At 58.1% G+C, this 24,189-nt stretch overlaps 3 protein-coding genes across 3 annotated transcripts; 2 read left to right on the top strand and 1 right to left on the bottom strand.

The window, feature by feature from the left end:
* Vars1 (valyl-tRNA synthetase 1) lies at positions 1-12,717 on the top strand. The gene is made up of 29 exons (XM_051153537.1): positions 1-501; positions 2,512-2,646; positions 2,754-2,892; positions 3,076-3,200; positions 3,317-3,401; positions 3,639-3,739; positions 3,878-4,005; positions 6,854-7,018; positions 7,182-7,263; positions 7,595-7,714; positions 7,798-7,906; positions 7,992-8,086; positions 8,279-8,369; positions 8,532-8,656; positions 8,739-8,842; positions 8,934-9,092; positions 9,176-9,266; positions 9,361-9,466; positions 9,553-9,623; positions 9,701-9,826; positions 10,042-10,146; positions 10,226-10,294; positions 10,376-10,454; positions 10,587-10,714; positions 11,011-11,166; positions 11,267-11,473; positions 11,638-11,749; positions 11,852-12,177; positions 12,563-12,717. The coding sequence occupies exons 1-29, from the start codon at positions 115-117 to the stop codon at positions 12,629-12,631; spliced, it is 3,795 nt and encodes a 1,264-aa protein (XP_051009494.1). The 5' UTR covers positions 1-114; the 3' UTR covers positions 12,632-12,717.
* A 64-nt stretch (positions 12,718-12,781) lies between these two features.
* On the top strand, positions 12,782-21,970 carry Vwa7 (von Willebrand factor A domain containing 7). The gene is made up of 17 exons (XM_051153538.1): positions 12,782-13,099; positions 13,389-13,637; positions 14,021-14,302; positions 14,666-14,762; positions 15,322-15,432; positions 15,624-15,819; positions 15,936-16,105; positions 17,388-17,500; positions 17,680-17,796; positions 18,689-18,874; positions 19,989-20,121; positions 20,202-20,354; positions 20,431-20,523; positions 20,802-21,103; positions 21,172-21,311; positions 21,498-21,672; positions 21,744-21,970. The coding sequence occupies exons 2-17, from the start codon at positions 13,404-13,406 to the stop codon at positions 21,915-21,917; spliced, it is 2,676 nt and encodes an 891-aa protein (XP_051009495.1). The 5' UTR covers positions 12,782-13,099; positions 13,389-13,403; the 3' UTR covers positions 21,918-21,970.
* Positions 21,971-22,650: 680 nt separating this feature from the next.
* Positions 22,651-23,957, bottom strand: Sapcd1 (suppressor APC domain containing 1). Its single transcript, XM_051152638.1, has 3 exons — positions 23,801-23,957; positions 23,429-23,569; positions 22,651-23,039 (listed from the first exon to the last, which is right to left on the bottom strand). The coding sequence occupies exons 1-3, from the start codon at positions 23,912-23,914 to the stop codon at positions 22,800-22,802; spliced, it is 495 nt and encodes a 164-aa protein (XP_051008595.1). The 5' UTR covers positions 23,915-23,957; the 3' UTR covers positions 22,651-22,799.
* Between the last annotated feature and the right edge of the window lie 232 nt (positions 23,958-24,189).

Here is a 24,189-nt window from a genome sequence, read left to right as displayed (position 1 = left end):
CCAGGGCTGCTCGCAGCTGCCGGCCGCCTGCCTGCCTTGCAGCACCTGGTTACGTCCCCTCCTCCACCTGCCCCGTCTCCCCTCAGGTCACTCCACCGCGTCCGGACCCCAGCCATGTCCATCCTCTACGTCTCTCCTCACCCCGACGCCTTCCCCAGCCTCCGAGCCCTCATCGCTGCCCGCTACGGGGAGGCTGGCGACGGTCCCGGGTGGGGAGGCCCCCATCCCCGCATCTGCCTGCAGCCTCCCCCGAGCAGCCGGACTCCTTTCCCGCCGCCTCGCCTGCCCGCCCTGGAGCAGGGGCCTGGCGGCCTGTGGGTGTGGGGCGCCCCGGCTGTAGCCCAGCTGCTGTGGCCAGCAGGCCTGGGGGGACCCGGGGGCAGCAGAGCAGCTGTCCTCGTCCAACAGTGGGTCAGCTATGCAGATACGGAGCTCGTACCAGCTGCCTGCGGGGCGACGCTGCCCGCCCTGGGACTTCGGAGTCCTGGGCAGGACCCCCAGGTGAGAAAGAAGGGGATGGTTGGAGGGACAAGTTTGAGTAAGCCAGCAAACCTGGATTGGGAAGGTTCCCAAGGGAGGAGTAGGTTGTCAGAAGTCCGAGTCCCAGTTTGACCCCCTGCGTAGTAACTTTGGGAAGACTTTGAATTCTAGAGCCTTGGCCTAGTACGTCCGAGAAGGCAAGGTGATGGGAGAATCCCTTCGCCCTGACAGGAGGGCGGACAGTTGCGGGCTTTTTCGGTGTTTTCACTTTTGGTTTTGCAGTGTGTGTGTTTAAGCAGGGTCTCACTCTGGGGCTCTGGCTCAGTGACTTGGAAACGCTGAAGTTCCTGAGGGCCTTTGGGTTTTGTTGCCATAATAAAACAACGTGACCAAAAGCAACTTGGGAAGGAAATTATTTATTTCAGCTTACAGCTCGCAGGTTCTGCTCTGTCAGTAAAGGAAGGCAGCCCAGGAACTGGATACTGGCTTCCTCTCCACAGCTTGTTCGGCCTTGGGCCATCCAGGGCCATTGCCAGGGGTGGTGTCACCTGGAATGCTCTGACCCTCACAGACTTGCCTACAGGCCTGATTTCTCACTTGAGGTGCCGTCTCCCCAAATGACACTAGCTTGTTGTGTGAGGCTGACAAGACGCCAGCCAGCACAGCACACAGAGTGAGCGTCAGATGGGAGCAGGTGCTACGATGTAGAAAGGACTGGGGCCGATGATGGTAGTGGTTGGGAGGAGATAAAGGAGAGGCAAAGTTTAAAAGTTTTAGGAGGGGGAGGGGGAGAGGGAGGACAGATAAGGCACCGAATTGTTTCTGTAGAGTTTGTGTGCCTTACTTAACAGGACGCTCCACCCTAACCCTGTAGGGAGTGCGTGGCGGAGACTTACTGTTGTCAGCGAGTGAATAGCATAGGCCCCGCTTCCTCGCATCCTGATGGACTGATGCGTTAGTACAGACCGTCTCCCCCGCAGGGTCATGTATCCTTGTATATTGTCTTCTCAGTAGGTTGTGTTTGTTGATGCCCAGGCCTGGCAGCGTTGTTTCATATAGTCCCTTAACTTCAGGGCCTGGTATATCCCATATTTGACTTTAATTTTAATGTGTATGAGTGTTTTGCCTCCGTGTGTGAACACATGTGTGCCTAGTGCCCAAGGAGGAAGGCTGTGTGTGTGTGTGTGTGTGTGTGTGTGTGTGTGTGTGTGTAAACAGGAGTTATAGGAGTTACAGTTGTGTGTCACCGTGTGGGTGCCAGGAACCAAATTCTGGGCCTCTGTAAGAGCAGCCAGTGCTTTTAACCTCCGACCCAGTCTTATAATGCACATGATTCGGGGTTCCTGCACGCTGAACACTCTCCCACTGAACTGCACATCCCCAGTCAGGTATAGCTTTGTTGTTGCTTTGAGACAGGGTCTTTTTGTTTTGTTTTGTTTTTGGTTTTGTATTTTTGACTGTGCAGCTTTGACTGTCCTGGACTTGCTTTGTAGACCAGGCTGCCTTGAACTCACAGCAATCCACCTGCCTCTGCCTCCTGAGTGCTGGGATCAAAAGCGTGCGCCACCACGCCCAGCTTAGACTCAGCTGGCTGTAAACTCACTCCCTGCCTTTGCCTTCTGAGACCTGGGATTAAAGGCGTGCAGTGCTCGGCTGGCACAAGTGTTTTTATAATGACCCTTTGAATGAGGAAGGAAGTAACCTGAGAGCTGGGGATTGTGGGAGTGTGGAGACCAAATGGCATGAGTCAGGGTAGAGCAGGGGCTCTCAACCTGTGCGTCTCCACCCCTTTGGGTGGGAAGAATGACCCTTTCACAGGGGCGGCCTAGGGAAAACCTTGGGAAACACAAGATGTTCACATTACAGTTCATTACAGTAGCAAAGTTAAGCTATTACGTAGCAACGAAAATAATTGTATGGTTGGGGTCACTACAACATGAGGCACTGTATTAGAGGGCTGCAGCTTCAGGAAGTCCGGGAGCCCCGAGCAGAAAAGTGTGAGCCTTCTCATGTCCTGTCCTTTCCTTTTAGGCTGCCATCGGTGCCCTGGGCAAGGCCTTGAGCCCCTTGGAGGAGTGGCTCCGGCTGCACACCTACCTGGCTGGGGACACCCCCACCCTGGCCGACTTGGCTGCTGTGACGGCCTTGCTGCTGCCCTTCCGATACGTGAGTCGCTTACTAGGCTGGGGGAGGGGGGGGAGACAGGCGTGCTGCACCCACTAGGCTTCACCTCGGGGCGACTAAGATACTTGGTTTGGTTTGGTTTTTCTCAGGTCCTGGACCCTCCTGTCCGCCGGATCTGGGGCAATGTGACTCGCTGGTTTAACACTTGTGTCCGGCAACCGGAATTCCGGGCTGTGCTGGGAGAGGTGGTCCTGTTCTCGGGGGCCAGGACTGTCACTCAGCAACCCGGTGAGAGGATGGGAAGTGGCAGGGGTCCAGGGCCCCGCTGGGGCCTTCTTTTACCTTGACAGTGCCTAGGCTGCTGGGGTGGGGAGCCTGTGGGAGATGATGAGATTGGGCCCTGTACAGATTTAGCGCTGTTCACAGAGGGTCCCCAGCAGCCTTGAGTCTGAATTTCTTGCCTCTCTCCAGGCCCTGAGGTCGCCGCACCCCAAAAGACAGCTGCTCAGCTCAAGAAAGAAGCAAAGAAACGGGAGAAGCTGGAGAAATTCCAGCAGAAGCAGAAGATCCAGCAGCAGCAGCCCCCACCCGGAGAGGTGGGAGGCCGGGGGCAGGGCGGGGCGGCCAGGGGTGGGGTGGGGCTGCCGGGGCTGGCTGGGAGCTTCCTTGAGGTGGCTGATGCTTGGGTCTGTGTCTCTTTCCTTCCAAACAGAAGAAACCAAAACCAGAGAAGAAGGAGAAACGAGACCCTGGGGTTATTACCTATGACGTCCCTACCCCACCCGGGGAGAAGAAAGGTGCTGGCTGGGGAAGGACCCACCTCTGGCTGCCCTCCCTGCGGTCCTGGCTGTGTCAGGCCTCTGCACTGCCTGCTGAGGCTCCCTGTAGTCTTGGCTGTGTCGGGCCTCTGTCCTGCCTGCTGAGGTTTTGCAGAAGGAGCTTGGCCTGTCCTATGGCGGGAATGGCAGGTGGTCTATCCCTTCTACCCTAACCTGAGCCTTGCCATCTTTACTGAGCCCTCTTCTTCCTCCCAGATGTGAGTGGCGCCATGCCTGACTCCTACAGCCCTCGGTATGTGGAGGCTGCCTGGTACCCATGGTGGGAGCGGCAGGGCTTCTTCAAGCCAGAGTATGGGGTGAGTTACTGCTGCCCAGGCCCAGAGGCGGGGTGGGGAGGGGGGCTGAGGTGGAGAAGGGCAGGACTTTGGGACCTTTGAATGGGTCATGTGAGGTGCTGTAAGGTTTTACATATGCCCCTCCTTCTCCGCCACCAGCGTCCTAGCGTGTCAGCACCAAATCCCCGAGGCGTCTTCATGATGTGCATCCCACCCCCCAACGTGACAGGCTCCCTGCACCTGGGCCACGCGCTCACCAACGCCATCCAGGACTCCCTGACTCGATGGTGAGCTCCTGTCTGCACCGACGGTGCCCTCCACCTCGCTCTGCTCCCTTCTCTCTGATGACTAGGCTCACTTTCTGCTGTGCTTGTCCCTCAGAGTTGAGTCCTTCCTGCTTGCTCCCCCTGGGCGCCCAGCAGTCCTTCCTAGTCAGGTGACCCTCTTTGCTCCTCCTTCCCCTCATCTTCTGAGGAGAACCTTCCTGTTAGCCCTGTTGCTGCAGTGCTGTGGCCTGTGCCTTGAATGTGCTAAGCTCGGAGCCTACTGTGCAGCTGCACCTAGGTCTGCAGCGATGTTGCTTTGCGTTTAAAAGCTTAAGTGGACTCTTGTTGACGTTTCCAGCCAGATGCCTCCTCCTCACAGTTGAGGCGTTGCTTGTTCTCAGACTCTTCTTTCCAGTCTTCCCTAGCTGGCTGCTTGCACCTGCATAGCTATAGAGAGTTACTGTTCTTTCCAGGACACACTACGGGGCAATGGAAGTTTTGGTTTTGGTGGTATTTTCAAGACAGGGTCTTACTATGAGGTTTAGCTCTGCTTCTTGGAAATCGTTCTGTAGACCAGGCTGGCCTTGAACTCACAGAGATCTGGCTTCCCAGGTGCTAGGTGGAGAGGTGGTTGTTATTTAAGTTTGTGTGTGTGCATGTGTGCGTGCCGGCGGGGCCAGGGCCGTTGATCGCCCTGGAGCTACAGTGACGGGTGGTTGTGAGCCTCCTGGCGTGGTTGGTCGTCTGGAGGGGTGCCAGCGCTCTCGATAACCACCTCCCCAGCCCGCTTTCTTTCTTTTCTAATAGTCATCAGAAGTTGTTAATCAATGGAGAGATGGCTCAGGGTTCAGAGCAGTGGCTACTCTTGTAGGGTCCCTGTGACTGGTTCCTAGAACCCAGGTGGTGACTCATCAACTGTCCTTAACCCTGTTCCCTCTGCAGGCATGCGCATGGCTCACGGTCATGTCAGCAGAACACTCCAAGTAAAAACTGTTGGCTTTTTTTTGTTGTTGCTTTTCCAGACAGGGTTTCTCTGTGTAGCCTTGTCTGTCCTGGACTCACTTTGTAGACCAGGCTGGCCTGGAACTCAATCCTCCTGCCTCTGCCTCCCAAGTGCTGGGATTAAAGGCGTGTACCACTGCTACCTGGCTCCTCAAAGCATTTTAAAGTTCATAAAGTTTGTTAATGTTTTCTGAGGCATATGCAAGGATGACTTCTTGCTCTCTGTAAGAAAATGAACTTGCTACGATCCCTTTCCACAGAAAATCTTAATGTAACTGGGTGGTGGTGGTGCACGCCTTTAATCCCAGCACTCAGGAGGCAGAGGCAGGCGGGTCTCTGTGAGTTCGAGGCCAGCCTGGAGTATAGAGTGAGCTCCAGGACAGCCAGGGCCACACAGAGAAACCCTGTCTCAAAAAACCACAAAAAAAAAAAAAAGAAAGAAAGGAAGAAAGAAAAGAAAATCTGAATGTGATGAGCAAACATGAACATAATATTCATTTTATTGTATGTTATCCTGGTCTGGTCACGGAGGTCTGGCTCCGTGGGTAAAGCACCTGCTGCAGAAACATGAGGACCCGGGTAACGCTGACCGCCTCGTGCACGTCTGTCATCTCAGAAGTGCTGTGCGAAGCTTGTGCCACCTAAGCTTGATACACTGGTGGGGGAGGTGGAAAATGGGGCCTGACACCTGAGTTAGCGTCTGGCTTCCATGTGTGCGCACACCTGCTCACGTGCACCGGTCTCAGTATACTTTTATTTTATTTTTTTATGTGTATTGGTGATTGGTGTTTTGTCTGCATGTGTGTCTGTATAAGGTTGTTACAGACAGGTGTGAGCTGCCATGTGGTTGCTTGGATTTGAACCCGGGTCCTCTGGAAGAGCAGTCAGTGCTCTCAACCACTGAGCCATCTCTCCAGCCCTTCAGTATACTTGAATGTGTACACCCACACAGTTTTATAGAAGCTCTTCATGTCCTTTCCTAAATCACTTTTTAACTCAGCTTTTCAGTTTCCTAAATCAGCTTTTTAACCCAGCGTTTTCTGTGGGTGGGAACATTGAGACAGGGTCCTTAGTGTGGCCTGAAGCTGCTGTGCAGCCCAAGCTAGCCTTAAGCTCTTCCACCCCCTCTTGAGCATACTCAGGGCTAAGATTATAGGTGTGTGCTTCCAAGCCCTGACCACAGTAGTGTTGCTTTTACCTTTTTTACTTTCAAGACTGTTATTTTCTATTCTTTTTCTCACAGTTTTGTTGTTGCTTTGTTTGGCTTTTGTGGTTTTAAGTCAGGAAATGCTACCATGGGCAGCAGCTTTTTTTTTTTTTTTTTAAAGACAGGGTCTCACTTTATAGCTCCTGTGGTCTGGAACTTGCGATGTAGACCAGGCTGGCCTAGAATTCATAGAGATCCACTTGCTTCTGCCTCAAGAGTGCTGGGATTAAAGACATGGCCGTCACTCCTGGCTCATAACACTGCCATGCCAGTGTGTGGCATCCTTTGTCATTTGCCCTCCCCCAGCACCTGTGTGCTGCCTCCCTCCTGCTGCTGCTATTGTGAACCAGTGACGGTTTGCTTATGTTTGGGCGTACGCCACTTACACCACTGAAGAGCACGGCCCTCCTCCTTCTGCCGTCGTTGGACTCTTAAGAATGTGGGCTTAGGGGCTTAGGAGCAAGACCCTGAGCAGCCTGCCTGGGTCTGTGGGGACTCAGCTGACTGGCTGTCCTGCCGGTCCTCCAACTCCTCTCTCCCTGCCTGGCTCTAGGACAAGAGGCTTTCAGATCACCCTGTTTGTTAGGCACCGTGGGCCCCTCTGGCCTGGGCCTCCACTAGCCTGGCTCACCATCTGGCCCTCATGCCTCCCTCCCACAGGCACCGTATGCGTGGGGAGACCACCCTGTGGAACCCAGGCTGTGACCATGCGGGCATTGCCACCCAGGTGGTGGTGGAAAAGAAGCTCTGGAGAGAGCGGGGCCTGAGCCGGCACCAGCTGGGCCGGGAGGCCTTTCTTCAGGAGGTCTGGAAGTGGAAGGAGGAGTGAGTACACAGCGTGCACATGGTGGGCGTGGCGGCCCTGGCTGCTGCCTCACACCCATCCTCGGGTGGGCTGAAGGCCAGGCTCCGTTTGAGGGATGAGTGACTCCCTCAGGCCCAGCAGCCACCGTGGCGGAGGCTTATACTGGACTCTGCCCACTTCTAGGAAGGGTGACAGGATTTACCACCAGCTGAAGAAACTTGGCAGCTCCTTGGACTGGGATCGAGCCTGCTTCACCATGGACCCTGTATGCAGGCGGAGCCTCGGGCAGGGCAGGGCTGCTCGGTGGGTGGGCTACCCTCTGCCAAGGACTTGGCTGTAAGCATCAGCTCCAGCGGCGTCCCAGCCTCGCTTCCCCGCCGTGGGCGCAGGAGCACTAGGCTGGGCAAGGCCCAGACCCCAGCAGGGAGCTCAAGCCAGCCTAGCACCACCAGCCTCTCTCAGAAAAGGGGCCCTCCCAAAGGGGTCCCTGTTGGGTGTAGGGCTCTAGGACAGGCCTAGTGGGCCCCACTGCCTTGGGTATCTGCCATGACCTCCTGGCACCAGGAGTTCTCTGACTTGCATTTCCCTCACCCCAGAAATTGTCAACAGCTGTGACAGAGGCCTTTGTCAGGCTCCATGAGGAGGGTGTCATCTACCGCAGCACCCGCCTGGTCAACTGGTCCTGCACCCTCAACTCTGCCATTTCTGACATTGAGGTGCGCCTCTGCCCACAGCCCGCCCCCCCTCTGGTCTTCCCCAGCCTGGGCCGGGGCCCACGGCTCTAATCCCCATTTTGCAGGTGGATAAGAAGGAGCTGACAGGCCGCACACTGCTCTCTGTGCCTGGCTACAAGGAGAAGGTGGAGTTTGGAGTCCTCGTGTCCTTTGCCTACAAGGTTCAAGGCTCAGGTAGGAGCTGAGGACACCAGGATAGGCTGGGTGGGGAGGCCGGCACCCGCAGCGGGGAGCTCATACAGAACCTCTGTCAACCCAGACAGCGACGAGGAGGTGGTGGTGGCAACAACTCGGATTGAGACAATGCTGGGAGACGTCGCTGTAGCTGTGCACCCCAAGGATCCCAGATACCAGGTGGGGCAGGGGAGGGGCACGTGGGACAGGCCCTGAGGTGCGGCCATCACCTGGGAGCCTGAACTACTCTTTGAGCTCCTTTCCCAGCCCTGACATTGGAGCTGGGATGGGTGCTGGCTCAGGGTAGGAGGCTGTGCCTGGGTGAGGGTCCCATGCACAGCCCTGTGTCACGTCTGATGTCCTCCATGCCAGCACCTAAAGGGAAAGTGTGTCACTCACCCATTTCTGTCGCGGAGCCTTCCCGTTGTCTTCGATGACTTTGTGGACATGGAGTTTGGCACAGGTGAGCGGGGGCCTTGTCCTGCTGGGAGAAGAGACTGAGAGATTACCTCAGTCCAGTACAGGACGGGGGTGGACACAGGGAACTGTTAGCAGGCAGCCCCTTCAGCATAAGGGAGGGGGAACCCCAGCAGCCCATGGGACCGGCATGCCCTGTGTGCCGCAGGCGCGGTGAAGATCACCCCTGCCCACGACCAGAATGACTACGAGGTGGGCCAGCGGCACGGCCTGGAGGCCATTAGCATCATGGACTCAAAGGGAGCCCTCGTCAATGTGCCCGCACCTTTCCTGGTGAGATGTCTGCGCTGTGGGGACCTGGCTGGGAGGTGGAGAGCTACTTGGACACGGCCGTGATGAGGCCTTTCCCCTCCAGGGCCTGCCCAGGTTCCAGGCCAGGAAGGCAGTGCTGGCGGCGCTGAAGGAGCAGGGACTGTTCCGTGGCGTCAAGGACAACCCCATGGTGGTGCCGCTGTGCAAGTGAGCCTGCAGCGGGTGCACACGGGAAGGGTGGGGGCTTCTCTGGGCCTCAGCACCTGGCCTCCTGCCCATGACCCCCGTCCTCCTCCAGCCGCTCCAAGGATGTGGTGGAGCCCCTGCTAAGGCCACAGTGGTATGTGCGCTGTGGGGAAATGGCTCAGGCTGCCAGTGCTGCAGTGACCCGGGGTGACCTCCGTATCCTGCCTGAGGCCCATCAACGGACTTGGCATTCTTGGATGGACAACATCCGGTGTGTGTGGCCCCAGGGTGGGGAGCACGGCTAGCTGAGGGGCGACAGAGAACCCTGACTGACTGGCCCCTTGTTGTTTGTAGAGACTGGTGCATCTCTCGGCAGCTGTGGTGGGGCCACCGAATCCCTGCCTACTTTATCACCGTCCATGACCCAGCAGTGCCCCCTGGGGAGGTGAGGCTGGCAGGCTGTGGGTTAGCTGGGCCCTTGGTTGGCGGAGGGCTCTGGGCAAAGTAAAGGAAGCCTCTCTAATAACCCTCTCTGCTAGGACCCTGATGGCCGCTACTGGGTGAGTGGACGCACCGAAGCAGAGGCCCGGGAGAAGGCAGCACGGGAGTTCGGAGTGTCCCTTGACAAGATCAGCCTTCAGCAAGGCAGGGAGTGGGCACGGAGGTGGCGACACTTGGCGTTATGACCCTGTGCTCCCACCCCTGTAACCTCTGACCCTGGCTTCTTGCAGATGAAGATGTGTTAGACACCTGGTTCTCTTCCGGCCTCTTCCCCTTCTCCATCTTCGGTTGGCCCAGTCAGGTGTGTTCCCGGAGAGACGAGGGCGGAGCCTCGACAGGGAACACCTGGCTGGCCTTCACATCCTCATCTCTCCCCAGTCAGAAGACCTCAGTGTGTTCTACCCTGGGTCCCTGCTGGAGACAGGCCATGACATCCTCTTCTTCTGGGTGGCCCGCATGGTCATGCTCGGCCTGAAACTCACAGGGAGGCTGCCCTTCAGAGAGGTGAGGAAGGCTGAGCCGCCTCCCCAGCCCGTGTCTCCTCATTGGGGGTGTGGCCCAGGGCCTCCTCTTCCCGGAGGAGGGGGGCATGTCTCAGCCACTTGGAGCTGGGAGGGCCTCTTGGAGCCCTTGATTCCGGCTGGGCTGACTCTGAAGAGGGTCATCAGGATGGACGGTGACAGGCTCGTTTCACTCTTGCTCGCGCTGTGTGCCCCTAGGTCTACCTGCATGCGATCGTGCGTGATGCTCACGGCAGGAAGATGAGCAAGTCTCTTGGCAATGTCATTGACCCCCTGGATGTCATCCATGGAGTCTCCCTGCAGGTGGGGTGCACAGCAGGCGGCTAGGAGCAGCTGTGCTGATGTGGCTGGCCCAACCTGACGTCTCCTGTCGCCTCCCTAGGGCCTCCATGACCAACTACTGAACAGCAACTTGGATCCCTCCGAGGTGGAGAAAGCCAAAGAAGGGCAGGTACGGAGCGGGGGCACACCCCGGGGCACGGCTGCAGCGAGTGGCCAGAGCTGACCACTCTTCCCTCTTTTTCCTCCGTAGAAGGCCGACTTTCCATCAGGGATTCCTGAGTGTGGCACCGACGCCCTGCGCTTTGGACTCTGTGCCTACACATCCCAAGGTACGGCCCCCACCCTCCCACAGGGACCCGCTTTCTTCCCTGAGACCCGTACTCTGCCCCACCTTGGGCTTGGCGAGGACAGCTCTCAGTGGGAGACGGGGTGCAGTCACACTCGTCCTCCCCTCACCCCAGGTCGGGACATCAACCTGGATGTAAACAGGATCCTGGGGTATCGTCACTTCTGCAACAAGCTCTGGAATGCCACCAAGTTTGCCCTGCGCGGCCTCGGGAAGGGCTTTGTGCCCTCGCCAACCTCCAAGGTGAGGGCCTGGTAGGTGGTAGCCATTGATCCCACGCAGGCTGCACTGCCACCCTCCAGTGTCACGCATTGTCGCTGCTGTGCCCGAGGATCCCTCCTTGTAGTCTGGGATAGCCAGGTGGCTGATGATTGCTAGGCCCGAGGCTCTCGCCTGGGGGCTGGGCCTCTGCTTTCTCCTCAGACATTAGATAAGCCTCCGCCACATGTGGCCCATCAGGACTGCAGGCTCCCCGTGGGATCTGCTGTCCTGCCCTGTGCATGTGGTGGCCCGCTGGCTGACATTTTTCTCCCCACAAGCCTGAAGGGCGTGAAAGCCTGGTGGACCGCTGGATCCGCAGCCGGCTGACCGAGGCCGTGAGGCTCAGCAATGAAGGCTTCCGGGCTTACGATTTCCCGGCCATCACCACCGCCCAGTACAGCTTCTGGCTCTATGAGCTCTGTGATGTCTACTTGGTGAGTGCTGGGCGGGGCTTAGGCACTGTAGCTCTGGCTCTGAGGTCACCTGTGGCCGTTGCAGTGGTTGACGCTGCCCCTTCTGCCTCCCCGTCTCTAGGAGTGCCTAAAGCCCGTGCTAAATGGAGTGGACCAGGTGGCAGCAGTGTGTGCTCGGCAGACCCTCTACACCTGCCTGGATGTCGGCCTGCGCCTGCTCTCACCCTTCATGCCCTTTGTCACAGAGGAGCTGTTCCAGAGGCTGCCCCGCCGGACACCAAAAGCTCCTGCTAGCCTCTGTGTCACCCCCTACCCAGAGCCCTCAGAGGTATGAGGTGTGGCCTGGAGGGCATGTTGCTGCCCACCCAACCCCCACCCCATTACCCCCACCCTGCCTCACAGTGTTCCCCTCACCCCCACCCTGCCTCACGGTGCTCCTCTAACCCCCACCCTGCCTCACGGTGCTCCCCTAACCCCCACCCTGCCTCACAGTGCTCCTGGAAGGACTCGGAGGCTGAAGCTGCTTTTGAGCTGGCGCTGAGCATCACCCGAGCTGTGCGCTCCCTGCGTGCCGACTACAACCTGACTCGGACCAGGCCGGACTGTGAGCCTCAGGCCCCATCCCACCTATCCACTGTCCTCCTCAGCCCCTTTGGGAGCCCAGGGTCTGGCTGTAGCCGGCTTCATTGTTCTCCCTCCTCGGCAGGTTTCGTGGAAGTAGCTGATGAGGCCACAGGTGCCTTGGCGTCGGCAGTGTCAGGCTATGTGCAGGCTCTGGCCAGTGCGGGTGTGGTGGCTGTCCTGGCCCTGGGGGCTCCTGTGCCACAGGGCTGCGCTGTGGCTGTGGCTTCAGACCGCTGCTCCATCCACCTGCAGCTGCAGGGCCTAGTGGACCCAGCCCGGGAGCTGGGCAAGCTGCAGGCCAAGCGAAATGAGACACAGCGCCAGGCTGAGCGACTGCAGGAGCGCCGTGCTGCCTCCGGCTACTCAGCAAAGGTGCCCCTTGAGGTCCAGGAGGCGGATGAAGCAAAGGTGTGTGGTGTAGGGGCACCTCAGCGTCGCCTTCGATCACGCCCTGGGTCTCAGCCACCCCCTGTGACAGTCAGGAACCTGAAGTGTAGTGCCTGTCCTCCAGGGCTGACCTCCAGGGTCTTCCGAGCAGGCCCAGGGACCTGCTACGGCCGGTGCTCCCGCTCAGGCCCTGAGTGGTCACCTCATGAGGAAGAGGGTGCTGTGTGGCCGGCAGCCTGTGGAGGGACTTGATGGAAGTGTGGGTTGGGCTCCAGAGAGGGCTTGCCAACCATACACCCTGACCTCCCTGTGGCCCTACCGGCTCAGCAGCTCGGCCTCCTGCTGTGGGGCATGTGCCGTCTCCTCAGGCATGGGTCTTCACCGCACATACCTTTTCCACCTGCAGTTGCAGCAGACAGAAGCTGAGCTTAGGAAGGTGGATGAAGCCATTGCTTTATTCCAGAAGATGCTGTGACTCCGCAGCTCCAGTCCTCAGCCCCGTGGTCCAACAGGATGGCAGCAATAAAATATTTTGCCAACAATTGCTCTTGTCTGTGTGGTGTGGGCAGCATGGGTGCAGGGCCTGGCCTGTGAGTCCCTAGAGGCCTGGGTCCTGGTGGGCAGAGGGATGTGTTCTGGCTGGGTCTGCCTGGCATGGTGCCAGGCCTGAGTCATGCTTCTGTGCTGCCAGCTCCCCTCCTCCTCAGCTCACCTCGCTGCACTGCGCTGTGGCTACAGAGGCCCGCCCTGTGCCCGCCCTGGCTTTCACTATCTTGTGGCTCGGGGTTGGCATGAGTGGAAGAGGGCCAGGGGCTGCCCGTCCTCAAGCCCTCGCTAAGGGCCTCTCTCTCACTGTACTGAGGCCCAGTTAATTATAACTCTGACCTAAGTGCCCTGTGACGCCACGCCCGGTCCAGCACTGCCCAGGAGACGCAGCAGCCAGGTAGGAGAGGCCTGAGAGACTCCTGTCTGTGGGGCAGGGCCAGGGCTCAGCCTGTTGTGGCAAAAGAGCCCTGAGGGGACCCTCCGAACACCTCTGGGGGCAGGTGTGAGGTCTGTTGGCCTGATCGGCCCTGGGGTTGAAAGGGGTTGCAGTTTCAGGGTGGAGAGCCAGGCTGGAGAAGAGGCACCTGAGGCAAAGCAGGAAATGGGCAGAGCAGGCGCGAGCAGACAGCCTGGCCTACCCTGGAACTGGTGGCTTCCTTCTCCCTTGAGATCCTTCTGTTCCCTAGGTCCATGCCTCGGCCATGCTCTCTGTGGAAGTGTCCCTGTCCCACCTGAGCCCCCCAATACTGCTTCTGCTTCAGCTGCTGTTGCCCCCCACATCTGCCTTCTTCCCCAACATCTGGAGCCTCCTGGCTGCCCCAGGCTCCGTCACCCACCAGGACCTGACCGAGGAGGCTGGACTCAACGTCACCCTCCAGCTCTTCCTAGAGCAGCCACCCCCGGGCCGACCACGCCTTCGCCTGGAGGACTACAGGGTGAGCATCCCGGGGGGCCTCCCCACACCCTTAGGTCCTCTAGCTCCCTGGGGCTTCTCAGAGGCCCCCCGGTGGTCAAGAGGAGGCTCACCCACCTTTCACCTGTTTACTCTCCTCCTCTGTCTGCAACACCACCTGGACCTCAAATTCTGAGTTCCTCCAGCCTTGGAAAGGTCTGTAGCTAGCCGGATCTCCAGGCACACACCTCTAATCCGGCACTTGAGTAAGGAGAATTGAAGTTAGTTTAAGACCAGCCTGGGCTACACAGTCCAACTCTGACGCTCCCTTGTGGGCCTCTTCACACCCACCCAGCCTTGCGTGCCAATCGCTAAGGTAATTTGGGCAGGGGTAGGATCTGTCCCTTTCCCTCACACTCTTGCTAGGGCCGGACCCTCCTCGCCGATGACATCTTCGCTGCCTACTTTGGACCCGGCTCTCCTTCCCGGCGGTTCAGAGCAGCTTTGGGAGAGGTGTCCCGTGCCAATGCAGCCCAAGATTTCCTTCCAGCGTCTAGGAGCAACCCTGACCTCCACTTTGATGCCGAAAGGCTGGTCCAGGGGCGCGCTCACCTGGTGGGGGCGCTGCGGGAGACCCTGGTGGCCGCCAGAGCGCTGGAGTATACATTGGCTCGCCAGCGCCTCGGGGCTGCTCTTCACGCCCTGCAGGTGACTTAGAGTGCTTTTAACCTGCCTGCCTTGCTCTGGGTGGGTGGGGCACGCCCTGCCTGAGCTGTGTCCTGAGAAGGGGAGGGGAGAGGGGTGTGTGTGTGTGTGTGTGTCGGGGGTGGGGGGCCTGGGGGGTGGTGATGGCTTATCCTAGGGACCACTAGAAAGTCTTTGGCTTATATTCCAAGACAGAAAAGGCTGAGTTCTGTCAGTTTGGGCAAAGCTCTTTTCTGGGCAGAAGTAGGGCACAGAAACCAGGGGCAGAGTGGTGGACTGCTTCCTGGGTGGGGACACCCTGCTGCAGGTCTGGGTAGCAATGCTGACTAGATCTAATTAGCGCCTTCCCTCTCTCCCGGTGACCAGGATTTTTATAGTCACAGCAACTGGGTGGAACTGGGGGAGCGGCAGCCTCACCCTCACCTCCTCTGGCCACGGCTGGAGTTCTGGAGCCTGGCACAAGGTATGGCCATGACCCTGTGTGGGGCGGAAGCTGAGGGAGCTCGTTCTCGGTGTACCTGTCACCCTGACGCCTTCTGGAGCCTCACAGGATGTGACGTTGCTTTGTCCCTGCAAGGACTGTGAGGTTCTTTAGTCTAGCTAACAGCCAGAACTGTCCAGTAGCTTCCTCGGCTTTACACAGGCAGAGCATCCAGGAGCAGCCCTCAGGCCTCGTACCCACCTTCCACGTGCTTTGTTCTGCCTACCCGTGCCAGCTCTGTGGTCTTCGCTCCCCAACTTGGTGGGAGCTGCCTCCTGTCCACCACAGGGTCACAGCCTGCCTGCCTGCCTGCCTGTGGTTCAGACTGCAGAATCCCCTTGGGATTGGTACCCACACTTCTGAGTACCCATCACCCCCAGTCTCAAATATTCAAACACTGGCCCTGAGATTTAGTGCAGAAAGCCTGGCCAGCGCCTGTGGCCTTTTCTCTTTCCAGCTGACAGGAAGATGTTAGGTGACCAGGAATAAACCCCAGTAGCCCTTGAGGCTCGGACTCCAGCCCTGCTCTCTCTGTCCCCAGTGGGTGATCCTACCTGCTCTGACTGTGAGGGGCTGAGCTGCCCTGGAAACATGCCTGACTTAACACTACTCACCTCTGGCTACTTTGGAATGCATCCCGCCAAGCCTCCAGGTACCAGACAGGAACTCCCTAGGAGGAGGAGGAGGAGGAAGTCTCTTCCGGATCCTGGTTGCAGCCCCTTAGGAGAGATGCTGGGGTAGGAATGGGGTGGGTGGGTAAAGGCTCTCTGAGGAGACTAGTGGCTACAGAGAGAGACTCTCACCCCATCGTGCCCCCATGCCCGATCTCTTTCTTCAACCCAGGGAAATGTAGCCACGGGGGCCATTTTGACCAGAGCAGCTCCCAGCCACCACGGGGTGGCATCAACAAGGACAGCACGTCCCCAAGCTTCTCCCCGCACCACATGCTGCACCTCCAGGCTGGCGAGCTGGCCCTCCTGGCCTCCATCGAGGCCTTCAGCCTCCTGCGGAGCCGCTTGGGGGACAGGGGTTTCTCCAGGTGGGTGGCCTCGTGGAGATGGGTTCGTTGATGGGTCAGTGTTCCACGGGAGTGAGGAACCAGGCACTGGGGACACAGGTGCGGACCCCTCACTGTGTCTCCGACTTGGTGCACAGGCTGCTGGACATCACCCCGGCTTCCAGCCTGAGCTTTGTCCTGGACACCACAGGCAGTATGGGTGAGGAGATCAATGCGGCCAAGATCCAGGCTCACCACATTGTAGAGCAGCGGCAAGGCAGCCCCATGGAGCCCACTCTCTACGTCCTGGTGCCCTTCCACGACCCGGGTATGGGTGGTCTACAGGGATGGTGGAGGGAAGGAGGGCCAGGGCGGAGTCTGGAGAAAGGAGAAGGCCGTGTTGTCATGAGTGAGTCTACTGGACATGCTCAGTAGCCGCTTCTGCTGTCTCTAAAATGGTGGGCAGCACTTTCACAAGTCCAGGGCCTGCTCAGGCACGGGCCTCTGGCTTCCTTAGACTTCTGTGCTAATATGCATTTGTGGGGGGGCTGCTTATGAAATGTGGGTGACTGTTTTGCCTTCATGCTGGTCTGCACTCCGTATCCCTATGGAGGACTGGAAAGGGGTGTCAGATCCCCAGGAACTGGAGTTACAGGCATGAGTGCTGGGACTGGTCCCCGGAGGCGGCGGCGGCAGCAGCAGGGTTACGGTTAGGTGGCAGCAGCAGCAGCAGAAGCAGCAGCAGGGTTAGGTGGCAGCAGGCAGCAGGGGGCGGCATTCTTACCCACTGAGCCGGCTCTGGCTCTCCATGCTGCCGCTGTAGGGTGAAGATGTAGGCTGTGTTCAATCTGGAGCTTAGAGATTGCTAAGTCTGCTCCTTTCCCAGTGTAGCTGGCCTGGGCCTACCAGTCTTACCCGTCCCTGGTTTATCGTCCTAGACTGGGAGTCCCTTCAGGAAAAGCCTTGAGCCTGGTTTGTTTTATAGTGTCTTGTGAGAATTCTGAAGTTTTGGTTTCTTAAAACAAACAAACAAACACAAAAAAATACAGAAATAAGCTAAGCGTGGTGGCGCAGGCCTATAATCCCAGCACTCAGGAGGCAGAGGCAGGCGGATCGCTGTGAGTTCGAGGCCAGCCTGGTCTACAAAGTGAGTCCAGGACAGCCAGGGCTACACAGAGAAACCCTGTCTTGAAAAACAAACAACAACAACAAAACAAAAACAAAAGAAGAAGAAAGAAAGAAAGAAAGACCAAACAAAAACCCCGCAGAAATATAAGAATACGTTTTTGTTTAACCCCAGGTGTGGGACACGGGGCGGCTTCTCTCTCTCTCTGTCTTTCTCTCTCTCCTATCTAGTGATAGGGGCTGAAGGGGGGGATAAAGAGCAGGAAAAGGAAGACCCCACAAAGTGTCAAAGGCAGCCAGTGTCTGACTTACCACCTGAGTCAGCAGCACACCAGTGCTGTGTCTAGGCGCTCTTCTAAGGTTTAGCAGTTAAGAGCACTTGGTACTCCTGCAGGGGACCTGGGTTGGGTACTGGTGCCCACACTGGGAGGCGCACAGCCCCCTCTTTACCCTCCTCCTCATCTGGCCTCCTCTCCCCTGCCCAGGGTTCGGCCCTGTCTTTACCACCAGTGACCCCGACACCTTCTGGCAGAAACTCAATGAGATCCACGCCTTGGGGGGTGGAGACGAGCCGGAGATGTGCCTGTCGGCCGTGGAGGTCTGGCGCCTTCCCCACCACGCCCCTTCCCCTGCCCTCCCAGGCCCTGCCACCAGGAGGAGCCCGAGCCGGACACCCGCTCCCTTGTCCTCTCCCACACCCTGGACTAGCAGCTTCCCTGGCTCTCTGCCCACCCCCTGCTGACACCGTTTTAACGTTAGACTCCTCTTCCTTGCTAGCTGGCGCTGCTGCATACACCTCCCCTCTCAGACATCTTTGTCTTCACTGACGCCTCCCCCAAGGATGCCTTTCTTACCAACCGGGTGGAGTCCCTGGCTCGGGAGAGGCGCTGCAGGGTGAGCACAGCGGGTGGGAGGCCTTAGGTGCGGCGCTCCCCAGTGGGAGGCCATGTCCTTGCTAGTACTGAACTGTTCCTAGTGAACAGGTCCAGTAAGCCATTCAAAGACCTGGGCTGGCACTCGGGAGGCAGAGGCAGGCAGATCGCTGTGAGTTCGAGGCCAGCCTAGTCTACAAAGCGCGTCCAGGACAGTCAAGGCTACACAGAGAAACCCTGTCTCAAAAAAACCATAAAAACAAAACAAAACAAAGACCTGGGCTGTGGGATCTCTAGGCACCAGGGCTGGCAGAAGCTAAGAAAGGCAGGAAGGTAGCAAGTGCTGGTTCCAACTTCTAGAGTCTGGGCCTGGGCCGTTTATTTTATGCATATTTAAAGATACGGTACAACTTTGGGGGGAAAAAAACATTTCCTGGTAACATAAAGCTTTGCAAAGGGCATGAGACCTCTTCCAAAAGAATAGGTGGTGGACACCTTTAATCCCAGCACTCAGGAGGCAGAGGCAGGCAGATTTCTGTGAGTTCAAGGCCAGCCTGGTCTACAAAGCGAGTCCAGGACAGCCAAGGCTACACAGAGAAACCCTGTCTCAAAAAACCAAAACCAGAATTAAAAACAGACCTGGGAAGTGAATTATCCAAACCCCTCTGAATCATGGGGACTGTTCTCCTAGGGCTGTGTGGCCGGGAGACCCCACCCACCACACCAGCCACCACCGTAACAGCTACCACAACAGCCACCCCCACAACGGCCACCACCACAACAGCTGCCCCCACAGCAGCCGCCCCACAACAGCCAAGCGGACAGACAGCTCTGGGAAGGTGGAGCAGAGGAGCCCTCACTTACAGTGCAGGCTGCTTGGATACCCCAAGCATTGGGCTGTCATTTGGCCACAGGTGACATTTCTAGTAACTGAAGACCCATCGCGGGCTCAGGGTCGAGTGCGACGAGAGGTCTTGTCGCCTTTACGTTTTGAACCATACGAAGCAGTCGCCCTGGCATCGGGAGGAGAGGTGATCTTCACCAAAGACCAGCACATCCGGGACGTGGCGGCCGTTGTTGGGGACAGCATGGCTGGTCTGGTGAGTGAATAGAGGCCAGAGGTATCCGTGCCCTTAGCCAGAGCTGAGGTCTGAAATGCTGTGTGCTGCGGCTTAAAGGAGAGGGGTCTGACAGGTCAGGGTTTCTCCTCCCATGAGACCCATGGCTTCTCACCTTCCACGCCGCTTTTCATGTCAATAGCCCTCCACCTTGGCCTCCACGCTGTGACAGAAAACCTTTTTTCTTTTTATTTTTCTGCCTTTTTTTTTTTTTTTTTTAATGAGTCAAAGTCTCGCTATGTAGCTCACTGTAGGACAGCCCAGGCTGTCCTAGAACTCGCTCTGTAGACCAGGCTGTCCTAGAACTCCCTCTGTAGACCAGGCTGGCCTAGAACTCCCTCTGTAGACAAGGCTGGCCTAGAACTCCCTCTGTAGACCAGGCTGGCCTAGAACTCCCTCTGTAGACCAGGCTGGCCTAGAACTCCCTCTGTAGACAAGGCTGGCCTAGAACTCCCTCTGTAGACCAGGCTGGCCTAGAACTCGGTCTACAGAGTGAATTCTGGCCTAGAACTCGCTCTGTAGACCAGGTTGACCTAGAACTCCCTCTGTAGACCAGGCTGGCCTAGAACTCCCTCTGTAGACCAGGTTGACCTAGAACTCCCTCTGTAGACCAGGTTGGCCTAGAACTCCCTCTGTAGACCAGGCTGGCCTAGAACTCCCTCTGTAGACCAGGCTGGCCTAGAACTCCCTCTGTAGACCAGGCTGGCCTAGAACTCCCTCTGTAGACCAGGCTGGCCTAGAACTCCCTCTGTAGACAAAGCCGGCCATGAATCACAGCAGCCTGCCTGCCTCTGCCTCCTGAGTGCTTGGTTTGAAAGTATGAGCTACCACGCCCGGCCATTCATTCATCATCTTTAAAGGGGGAACAAGAAATGACAGATTAGGGGCTGGAGTGATGGCTCAGAGGTTAAGAGCACTGGCTGCTCTCCCAGAGGACCCGATGGCTTCACTCTCACCTCTCACCTTCTGACTCAGCAGGCACAGCAGCACTGGCCTGGCCAGGGACACCCTTCTCCCTCCCTGCTCCCTCTCTCCCTCTCCCCACCTCACTCCACGCTTCCCTCTCCCCCTCCTGTGGTCCTTCTCATGTCCCCAGGTGACTCTCCCGCTGGACCCTCCTGTCCTCACCCCTGGGGAGCCGTGTGTGTTTGCTGTGGATCGTCTACTCCAACAGGTCACCATCCGGGTGCATGGGGACATCAGTAGCTTCTGGGTCAAGAGCCCTGCAGGTACCATTACATGCAGGAGGACGGGCCTGTGCAGGGAGAGAGGAGTTACTTCAGGTGACTGTCTCTTGTCCCCACCCCAGGGGTGACCCAGGGCCCAGAGGAGGGCTTAGGTCCTCTGGGTCACACTCGTCGCTTTGGCCAGTTCTGGACAGTAACCTTGACTGACCCCCCTCAGACAGGGTCTTGGGAGATCCAGGTAGCCGCTGAGGGAACCCCCCGGGTGAGAGTGCAAGGTAAGGAGAGACAGTTCCTGGGGCAGAGCCGTGGTGGCCGTGCCCTCTCAAGGCATCTGGGTGCCTCCCTTCCCAGCCCAGGCCGCCATGGACTTCCTCTTCCATTTCGGGATCCCCGTGGAGGACGGACCCCACCCTGGCCTGTACCCCCTGAGTCAGCCGGTTGCAGGTAGTACCAGTCCCTCACCTCCGCTCCCTCAGTTTGACACACACAGTGTGTGTATATATGTGTGTGTGTAAATGATGCGTGTGTAAGTGACAAGTGTGCCAGTTATATGTACGTCTTATTTAATGAGTAAAGAGCACCAATGGAAGATTCCAGCTCCATGGATGTCACACGACACACTCACGTGACTGTGCCCAGTTCATGACATGACTGTTCACTACCCACCCGCCTAGTACGTCCTCCCATTCCATGCAGACCACTGTCCTTCCTTCCCACCTCAGGTCTGCAGACCCAGCTGCTGGTCGAAGTGACAGGGCTAGTTTCCAGACAAAACCTTGTGGGCGGCCGGCCACATTTTTCCCATGTTGTCCTTCGAAGGGTGCCGGAGGGCACACGTCTGGGCCAGGTGCCCTTGCAGCCTGTGGGACCCCCCGACCGAGGTCTCCTTGCTGCCCCTCTGCCTCCCTGGCTGCTGGCTGTCTCTGCACCCTTCTCCCTGGCCCTGGTTGGCCAGGATGGAGCGGGACAGCGCCTGTCAAGGACTGCCCCCCAGCCTTGCAGTGTGGCCCCTGTGCTTCTGGAGGTGAGGAGAAGTGTGGGCAGGGCTGGGGAGGCGAGAGCCAGCAGTTCTGACGCGCCCCCTCCCTGCAGCTCAGTGGCCCGCCAGGTTTCTTGGCTCCAGGCAGCAACGCCCCTCTTAGCCTTCACATCGCCAGCTTCTCTGGCCCCCAGGATCTTGATCTTAGGACGTCTGTGAACCCCAGCTTCTCTCTCACCTCCAACATCTCCAGGTGAGTTTTCTGTCGGCACCTCTGCTGGGGTTCTGGCTCTCCCCGGTCAGTTCTGCAGGGACTGGGGCTCAAGGACTTGCCCCAACCTCTTGACCCTCAGTCCTCAACCCTGTCTGCCTTGGCTCCGCCCCTTGGCTGCGGCCTACCAGGAGCCTTCTGTCTGATCCAAGGCTGTCCACTCCACAGGGCTAGCCTGGGACGCAATGAGTCTGCTTGGGGACGCCTGTGGCTAGAGGTCCCAGATTCTGCAGCTCTTAACAGTGTGGTGGTGGTGACTGTGACTGCAGTGAGTCAAGAAGCTAGCCCTGTGCCCCCAACACATGCCTTCCTCCGGCTCCTGGTGCTGGCCCAGCCCTCACAGGTGAGGGGTGGCTACATCCCGCCCTGGCAGGGGGGGAGCTTGGCACACCCTAACTTCTCCCTCCTCCGCAGGATCAGCTGGAGGCCCCTGCCCACTCTGCAGCCCCTGTGCTCCCTCCAGCCAACCCGGCCTTGCTTCCTTCCACTGTGGTGACTCAGGGCAGGGCTGGGGGAGGGGTGGTCGGCAGAGCCTGGTGGGGGACAGTGGGAGGAGTGCTGCTCCTGCTAGGCTGTGCTCCCTGGTAGCCCGGCAGCCCCCACAGGGTCAGGACTCCAGCCCCATTCTCAGTCTGCCACGGTCACATCAGCGCCCGCCCTGCCCCTCCTAATTAGTGTGGAGATTTTTCTTCTCTCGCACTTGTCCCTTATCTTTCTAAAGTGATGAGCCTGGCCTGGTGGTACAAGCCTGTTGTCCCTGTATCAGGGAGCCCGAGGCAGGAAGACTCTGTTCAAGGCCAGCCTCAGCTGTGAGACCCTGTCTCAAGAACATCAGTGAGGCAAACCTGAGGCGGAGAGAGGGCGATGGATTCCCACGGATGCGTTCCTAACCCGAATAAGAACCAAACCAAAGGCTTGCTTTATCTACTTATTTATTTTTAAAGGAAAGTTGCTGTTTATTCTACAAGGGGAACGGGCAGGGACACAGGACATGCACAGTCTCTGCAGCTTCCTTAGCTTAGTTTTGCTTTAAAGCTGAAGGAGGGTTTCCGTGATCACACCTTCTCCCCAGAAACACTGAAGAAAGATGCGGTTTGCACTTGGCGTGGGGGGGTGAGGGCCAGGCACATCAGAAAGAGGCAGTGCACTTTCAGGAGTAGCAGGTGCACTGTAAACCAAGGTGGCTGAACCCTGTTGACCCACAGCCTGCAGGGTCAGGGTGAAACCGGGGGGGGGGGGGGGGCGCGAGGGTTCCTGATCCCAGATCCACCCTAACTCAGCAGTGCAGGGAGGGAGGGGGGCTCACACGCGGGTAGGGCCCTTCTGCCCCTGGGAGGAGCCTGGCAGAGCCGCCTCTCCCACGGACTGGGCGACTCCTTTCTGCTGCTTTGGCAGCTCCTAGAGAAGAGAGAACCTGACTGGTTCCCGCCCTTCGGGTCGGGTTGGTCTCACCCCTCAGTTTACCCACTGCTACAGGGTCTCTTTCCCTGACATTTCCCCCCTGTCCTGGGCTGTGCAGGAACCAGCCTTGCGAGTGGATGTGGGGGAGGCTGGGTCTGTGTGACTTTGTAAGCCCCCCCCCCCCTGAAGCCTGGAAATTAGAAACAATAAACTGACCTTCTGAAGCAGGCTGCGCAAACAAGCGTTCACCTTGTGGATCTGGGTTAGCTGGGGGACATCAGCCTCTGCTTGGGAGTCCAGGAGGAAGTCCTAGGGGGTTGGAGGGCCCCAGTGCTCTGGCCACAGGTCGGCCCCCCCCCCCCACCTCTTCACCACTCTAGTCACGTAGATACCCTTCACCCTTCCAGGGGCTGGGAAACCCAGACCTCTCCACCCCCACCCCACCCCCACTCCTATCTGCCCTGCCACACACCCAGGCCACTCCCCACTCTGTGGAGTGATCAAATGGAGTCCCTCTGAATGGAATGCAGACCAGCCTTCCAGCCAACCATGAACACTGGTGGCATTCTGTCATTCCAGTGCTGTTCCAGTTCACGACCCCTGCGCGTTAACCCTCCCCTGTCCAGAGCTGACTCCGAGAGGTCCACATGCTCCTTTACAGAACTCCCCCAGCCTGTGCACAGAAGGCGGTCTCCTACCTCACCAAGGGCCCCCAGACGCAGCTGCTGTTGCTGTGCTCCCCTCAGACGCTCTGCAAACCAGGCTTGGCCACACTCCAGCAGCTCCAGGCCCAGCCACAGAGCGTCCTGTTCCCTCTCCAGGGCCTGCATCGTCTGCAGCTGGCTTAAACAAGAAATGTGGCTGAAACTCTCACTGCTAGCAGGACCCCTAGCTATGGCCATCTCCCCTAAAAGCTCACTATCTGGTCACTAAGTGTGAGCTCAGGCTGTCCCCTGAGGACTTGGATGGCAAGGAGACACTGGGGAAGCCTGTGGGTCCTCAGAGTTGAGAGGAAACATACCCAGGGTAGATGGGAGGGGTGCACCAAGACTGCGTTGGTCTTTACTCACCCAGAGGAAGAAGCCTTGGGCCCCTGGGTCCTGGAGGCTTGTCCCCAGTGGCAGCAGCAGAACTGTGTAGGGCGCCTGCACCAGGGGTGGCCCACCAGGACCGGGGCGCTCCATGGCTCTGAAGTGGGAAGGGCGGAGCCAGGCCTGGTCCCTCCCCAACCCACCTGCCCTTCCTGCCTTGTCTTCCTGCCTCTGAGTCCAGGACAGCCCTACTTAAGGCAGGAGATGGGCTGCCTTGAATGGCGTGTCACCCTTCAGGCTCCATACAGCCTGTCTGGGGTAGCTTTTCTTGTTGAGTTCCAAGGGCAGAGTCTGGGTTTTTTTTTTAAAGATTTATTTATTTATTATATATACAGAGCTCTGCGTGCATGTACACCTGCACAACAGAA

This window comes from Acomys russatus, chromosome 11 (assembly GCF_903995435.1).
Source record: "Acomys russatus chromosome 11, mAcoRus1.1, whole genome shotgun sequence".
Classification (NCBI taxonomy): domain Eukaryota; kingdom Metazoa; phylum Chordata; class Mammalia; order Rodentia; family Muridae; genus Acomys; species Acomys russatus.
The sequence above is the reverse complement of the archived record's forward strand: the minus strand, read 5'-3'. Positions and strand labels throughout refer to the sequence as shown.

What these genes read in the sequence shown, in the direction of transcription:
- Vars1 (XM_051153537.1), top strand. Translation starts at nt 115, where the DNA reads ATGTCCATCCTCTACGTCTCTCCTCACCCCGACGCCTTCCCCAGCCTC. An exon ending in CCAAGGATCCCAGATACCAG is followed by an intron (nt 8,087 to 8,278) that starts GTGGGGCAGGGG and finishes CCTCCATGCCAG; the next exon opens with CACCTAAAGGGAAAGTGTGT. An exon ending in CCTACCCAGAGCCCTCAGAG is followed by an intron (nt 11,474 to 11,637) that starts GTATGAGGTGTG and finishes CCTGCCTCACAG; the next exon opens with TGCTCCTGGAAGGACTCGGA.
- Vwa7 (XM_051153538.1), top strand. Translation starts at nt 13,404, where the DNA reads ATGCTCTCTGTGGAAGTGTCCCTGTCCCACCTGAGCCCCCCAATACTG. An exon ending in TTCGCCTGGAGGACTACAGG is followed by an intron (nt 13,638 to 14,020) that starts GTGAGCATCCCG and finishes CACTCTTGCTAG; the next exon opens with GGCCGGACCCTCCTCGCCGA. An exon ending in TGGCCCCTGTGCTTCTGGAG is followed by an intron (nt 21,104 to 21,171) that starts GTGAGGAGAAGT and finishes CCCTCCCTGCAG; the next exon opens with CTCAGTGGCCCGCCAGGTTT.
- Sapcd1 (XM_051152638.1), bottom strand. Translation starts at nt 23,914, where the DNA reads ATGGAGCGCCCCGGTCCTGGTGGGCCACCCCTGGTGCAGGCGCCCTAC. An exon ending in CCCAAGGCTTCTTCCTCTGG is followed by an intron (nt 23,570 to 23,800) that starts GTGAGTAAAGAC and finishes TGTTTAAGCCAG; the next exon opens with CTGCAGACGATGCAGGCCCT. An exon ending in GTCTGGGGGCCCTTGGTGAG is followed by an intron (nt 23,040 to 23,428) that starts GTAGGAGACCGC and finishes CCAACCCCCTAG; the next exon opens with GACTTCCTCCTGGACTCCCA.